The 5616-nt window shown below is 39.9% G+C and overlaps 1 protein-coding gene across 1 annotated transcript; it reads left to right on the top strand.

Annotated features, from left to right (window-relative positions):
- The first annotated feature begins 932 nt into the window (after positions 1-932).
- Positions 933-5612, top strand: zgc:113276 (uncharacterized protein LOC553748 homolog). The gene is made up of 10 exons (XM_063882004.1): positions 933-1073; positions 1731-1941; positions 2521-2705; positions 2795-3010; positions 3318-3699; positions 3920-4053; positions 4153-4392; positions 4503-4664; positions 4864-4953; positions 5058-5612. The coding sequence occupies exons 1-10, from the start codon at positions 972-974 to the stop codon at positions 5226-5228; spliced, it is 1893 nt and encodes a 630-aa protein (XP_063738074.1). The 5' UTR covers positions 933-971; the 3' UTR covers positions 5229-5612.
- Positions 5613-5616: the final 4 nt, after the last annotated feature.

Here is a 5616-nt window from a genome sequence, read left to right as displayed (position 1 = left end):
GACTTAGAGGTCACTAGCGGTGATGGATGTGGAACTGATGCCAGAAGAGGAAGTGAATGAAGATTAGTACATTTTTAATCCAAAAGGGGACATGGTGAATGATTTTCTTAAGAAAAGAGAACTTGAGAACTGATTTCATCAGTTAGAACTTTTCATTTTATTGTTTATACAACAATTCATGCCAACATTGATTTTGTTCTTTTACTGGAAGTTCACTTCCTTAGCAAAAGTGTTTAAACCCTAAACAAAGGGAAGAGGAAATAACAACCATCAGTTTATTGTAGGTATGTAACATTAGACATGAGAATCACTTGAAAAATATTACTTCCTCTGTGACAGTTAATATCTCTGTAGTGGATATAAATATAGGGCGGTCCTAAAAATGAAGTAGAAACAGGAGTGATAATTAACGCTTCTTCACAAATTGTAATGGTAATGTCACATTTTGACTTCACTTTAAATTATTAAAATGTACAGTAAACAATTAATGCTTTTTCACTTTTATGTTTTACTTTTATTCACCTTCATGTTCTGCTTTGTAAAGAGTCCATCTGCCTAGTGTATGTGGTTTTCTGTAAAACATTCAGCAGTGAAAGAAATGTTTGGATCCCTAACTATTGTGGTATTAACTAAAGGTAACACAAACACTGTAAAAGATAGAAACAGCTGCTGAAATATAACAAAATCTGTGGCCTCTACCAGCTCACAAAAATGCTAGATGTTGTGTGTTACAATGGCGGCTTTTCCAGGGTTCATGAGTGGGACAAGTTATTTGCTAGGACGAGTAACTTCCTTCTTGACACATTCAGTATGTAAGTCAACCAGTGGAGACTCCAGGAGTAAACACATTTTTTTATTATTGGGATGAGTTGTGTCACACATAAACACACACTCTGAAGCTATTTTAAGCTTTCCCTGTTGAGCCACTGAAGTCGAGCTAAATCTGTAGGAGCAGAGGTGGATTGAGTTACATGAGAAGCACACGCCACTCGCAAACTTTCAGGATCACCACCGTCCACTGCAACACGATTTCTCTCAGAAGCGGGCACAAGTTGATAATCCAACTCAAACAGGTACTGTGATTCTGCTTGATAAGTATCTGTCTGACTGCTGAGAAAAACCTTGTTAACAGCTGAAGGTGATGAGTAGTATTGACCTCTGTGGGGATATGCACTTGTTTTAATACATGTTTGAGTGTTAGAGAATAAATTATTAAAAGTCTGTAATACATTCATAAACAAACAATTTCAACTTACCAGATGGAGCTTGGCCTTGTGTAGTTTGAGTTTTAGGAAAAATTCATAGAGAGTTCAAAAGGGTCTTACACTTTGGTCAATGTGTTATTTTATAGAAACTATAATGTCAGCGGTTATCTGAAGCACATAAAATACAGATTCCTAATGTTTAATGCTCATTGTGAATTAATATACAATAATATGAAAAGAAGAAGAAAATAAACATCTTACTACTTTATGACTTTAAATGAGTATCGTGGGGGATTCCCTCAGGGTGCTGCAATATTTGAAAGAGTTTGCATCAGAGTTGTAGAATGCACACTGTACGAGTGACCAATGTAAACCACCATCCCGAGTGAAACTGACATGTTACGGTTAAGGGAACTGGCCCTGATTTCAAAACAGGTTTTGAAAGTACTACAAACATTCACATGCTTGTTTAAACAGAACATCTAACACGTATTGTGTGTTTGTGTGTGTATCCATGTGTTTCAGATGGTGATACTAGATGTCTTAATAGTAGGGGGTGGACCTCATGCCTTGACCCTTGCTACCTTGCTATCCCACCATGGCCCTGATCCAAACACAGACCCTGAACATGTCTCACCCCTCTCGGACCCTGCGAGGCCTCAGACAAACTCAGAGACGTCAAACAACAAACGCTGCAGAGGCCAGAAGAAGAAGAAGAAGAAGAGGGCAACAGCAGGTACTAACTGCGTGACCTCACTTAATCCTATCAGATACAATTTTATATTATAAGATCAAGTTTCTAAATTGATATAATTCACTGATCTTTGACCCACAACACAGTAAACTGAAGGACTTTTAACTGTGTTTAAATGTTTTAGTCAGTCATTCTCTCAGATGTTGTTTTTAATAATTTTGCCTCATTCTTTCCTTCAGTCATCATTTAAAAATTCATACTATAAGTATCAGTATTATACCTAGAAGTTAACTGGCTAAGTTTCTGTATTGTTGATTTATCGTGTTTGTAATAATAATTAGTTTTAAATTACCCTGAAATTCAAAATGAATTGTAATTTTTTCACTTCTGTCATTCATTAAAATTCAATAGTAGTCTTCAGGTGGTGAATCAGAGGTCTGGTACCAGAACACAGGTTACCTTACAAATAAAACAAAAAAATAAATGAATGACCCATTGTTATTGTCACTACTCTACTTCTGCCTTCACATGCATGAAATTAAGCAAAAATAAAACACACTTCTGCTTCCCTTTTTGCTTTCTAAAGGGGCTTCCATATTAAGTTCATATGTCCTTTGGCAGGCCTGACTTTTGGGGAGTGCCTAGCAAAGTCAACACTATCAGAGAGGGCCGATTGTCCCCCGCTGAATCTCCGAGTGGTAGATTCCTATGGAGAGTGGACCACACTGTGGGAGAGCCAATTCACAACTCTGAACATCCCTCACCTGCGCTCACACACACTGGTGCACACAGACCCTCTCAATAAGGTATAAACATTACCCTGAAGAAGAAACAAGGAAAGTGTGTCTACAGTATGAGAGTAAATACATATGTGTGTGTTGTTTTTTTTTGACAGAAAGCACTGCAGGAGTTTGTTTTGAAGTTGGATCGTACAGCAGAGCTTTACAGTCTTTCAGACCAAGTTTATATTCTAGATGAAAATGCATTTTTTAATGATATGAGGCTCGGCAGGAAGGAAAGGAAACGTCTCAATGTCGCCTCAACACTCAAAAAGAGTTTGTCCTTCAGTCTGCCAGGAACCAAAATAAGTGTGGATTTCTTTAAAGATCAGGTTAGCATCACAGAGTATTTGTGTGTTTTGCATGCTATGTTGAATGTTAACATGTTTTTTTATTGAATAAAAACTGATCCAAAAGCATGCACTGTAGCTACATCTTTCTTGTCTAGTTTAAAACGTGCTTTATGTTTTTCTTCTCTTAACTAATTTGAAAATTGTTGAGTAACAACAAAGAGGATTGTGGAGTGCAATGCTCAGGAGAACGTATTGAGAGATGGACTAACACTGGTCACAGCATGGGCACCTAAATCTAAGTATTGCTATTTACTGAGTTGTTGAGTGGGTGGTTGTGAACTTGCAGGTGGAAAGATACAACTTGGATAAACTGCTGGTGAAAGGAACAGTGGAGTACATCCGCCCTGTGCTGGAAGGCGATGAAAAAGGGGAAGAAGAGACAGATTGGATGAAAGAGAGCGAGGACATCAGAGTGACAGAGAGGAAGAAATTCAAATATTTTGTAGTCAAACTTCAAAAAGGCATCAAACTTAAAGTCCGCCAGGTCGTTATGGCTACAGGTCCAACCCGTGCCCAGATGGCAAACATCCCTTCATGGGTGAAAAGCATTGAAGAAAGCTACCCAGAGGAGCGTCTGCAACACACTGTGCACCTCATGCACCACCTGTCAACTGCTAAGCAAAAGCTTAATGATGATGAGAGACTGAATGAGACTTTTCCTTCTCAAGGTAAGTCAGCTCTCTTCTGAGGGTTATACAACATTACAATAATACAGAAAAGCTTTGCAGGGAAACAATGTTTTAGCACTTGTCCAGGAGGAGAAATGGCATATCCAGTAATACATTGCTTTCACCTGAGGTTACCATGCTTCTACAGGGTTCATGTGCTATTTGATCCCCAGTCACTGCTGTAACACTTTCCTTTACTAGAATTGTTTGTGTGTTATAGAATTGTGTGTAGTGTGTGAGGCAGGGCAGAGAGTAATGGTAGTTGGTGGAGGTCTGACCAGCGCTCATGTCGTCTCAATTGCCCTGCAGAAAGGTGCCAGCCATGTGACCTGGGTTATGAGGAAGCACCTCCAGGTCTATTAATAGTGTGAAACTGCATGAAAACCAACATTAACTGTAAATATACCTGACTTCCTCCAGCACAGGTGTCAGTCTTTATTGTTTATTCTGCAGTTGAAGCAGTTTGATGTGGGCGACGTGGAGAGCTTGGTAGGTCGATACTCCCATGTGGAGCATGGCATCAAGATGGATGGCCAGGCCTACCTAAGGCAGTTCTATAATGAACGCAGTCTCCACAAACGGCTGGCCATGATTCGCCAGGCGAGAAAAGGAGGGGCCGTCACCCCCGAGGCCTACATCTACCTACAGCCATTCATCCTGAGGGGACAGGTGGACGTGAAGACTTACTGTCAGGTAAAGGTGCATCCCAAAGGGTGTAAGATTAAAGGTGTAGTGAATGTTAGAAGGTAAGGTGAGGTAAATGGAGGGTTTTTACCTGAATCTCATGTACATTAACTGTCCAGGTGAGTGAAGCCAGTTGGTGCTACAGGAGCCAGGCCTGGAGTCTGTCCCTCAGCACCGGGGCCCACTGGTCTGGAGATATGATATGGCTTGCCACCGGCTGCAAACTTGATGTCAAACAGGACCCGCTGCTTTCTGAGGTGATGAAGGAATTCCCCATTCAGGTAGGTTGGACAAACAAATGTGTAAGGGTTTTTATGTAATGTACGTTTAGAAATTAGGACAGCGGATCAACATACAATTTCTAAATTATTTAAATTGACCTAAAGGATGGCAACATAAGAGCGATGATAATGAGGTAATTTTATACAAAGGCAACATTAATAGATGCATTAATTGTGTCCGGTTTGCCCCATCATGAAGGTGATAGATGGTTGGCCATGCATTTCGGAAAGCTTAAAGTGGACAGAAGGCTGCCCGCTCTACCTGATGGGGCAGTACACTGCTCTTCAGGTTGGTCTTCAACAGAGTTTTGGTGAGCAAAAATAGGTGTCACCAACAATCCATCCCATTTTGTTACAATGGTTTCTCCTGCACCCTCCCCCACCCACACACAGGTTGGACCTCATGCAGTAAACCTTGCCGGTGGACAGGCTGCAAGTATGCGAATCGCCAAAGATATCATGCGGGTTCACAAACAGGACGATCCTGATGCTTCTGAACTGAGTGAGGAGAAATCAAAAACTGAAGAATATATCCAACAGATGCAGGGCCTATTATGGCTTTAGTGTTTGGATTGTGTCTGAACAGCCTCATGTCGACTTATGTGATGAGTGGAATGCACTAAGATATTCAATCATTTATAAATTACTTTAATCGTGCTGTAAAACTGACTTTACGGCTTTTGGGAAATCACACCTATTATAATTCAAATAAAGACATGTTCATCTTTAAAGGCAGAATCTGAATTATTTAACATTAATTTGAGGTACATTCACAGATAGAGTTTTGTGTTTCTCATCGATCTGTGTATATGAGTGCTCACAATATGGCTAATGTAAGCACATTATAAACAATGTATTTTTTTCTTAGCCCGTAGTGGTTTGTATGTTATTAATATTGCAAATAATTGGGAAAAGTGATTCTGGGAAATAAATGCAAATTGACTAGGACTAG

The sequence above is a fragment of the Eleginops maclovinus genome, chromosome 4, assembly GCF_036324505.1.
Source record: "Eleginops maclovinus isolate JMC-PN-2008 ecotype Puerto Natales chromosome 4, JC_Emac_rtc_rv5, whole genome shotgun sequence".
Taxonomy (NCBI): Eukaryota; Metazoa; Chordata; class Actinopteri; order Perciformes; family Eleginopidae; genus Eleginops; species Eleginops maclovinus.
Note: the sequence above shows the minus strand (reverse complement) of the source record. Positions and strands in the feature narration are given on the sequence as shown.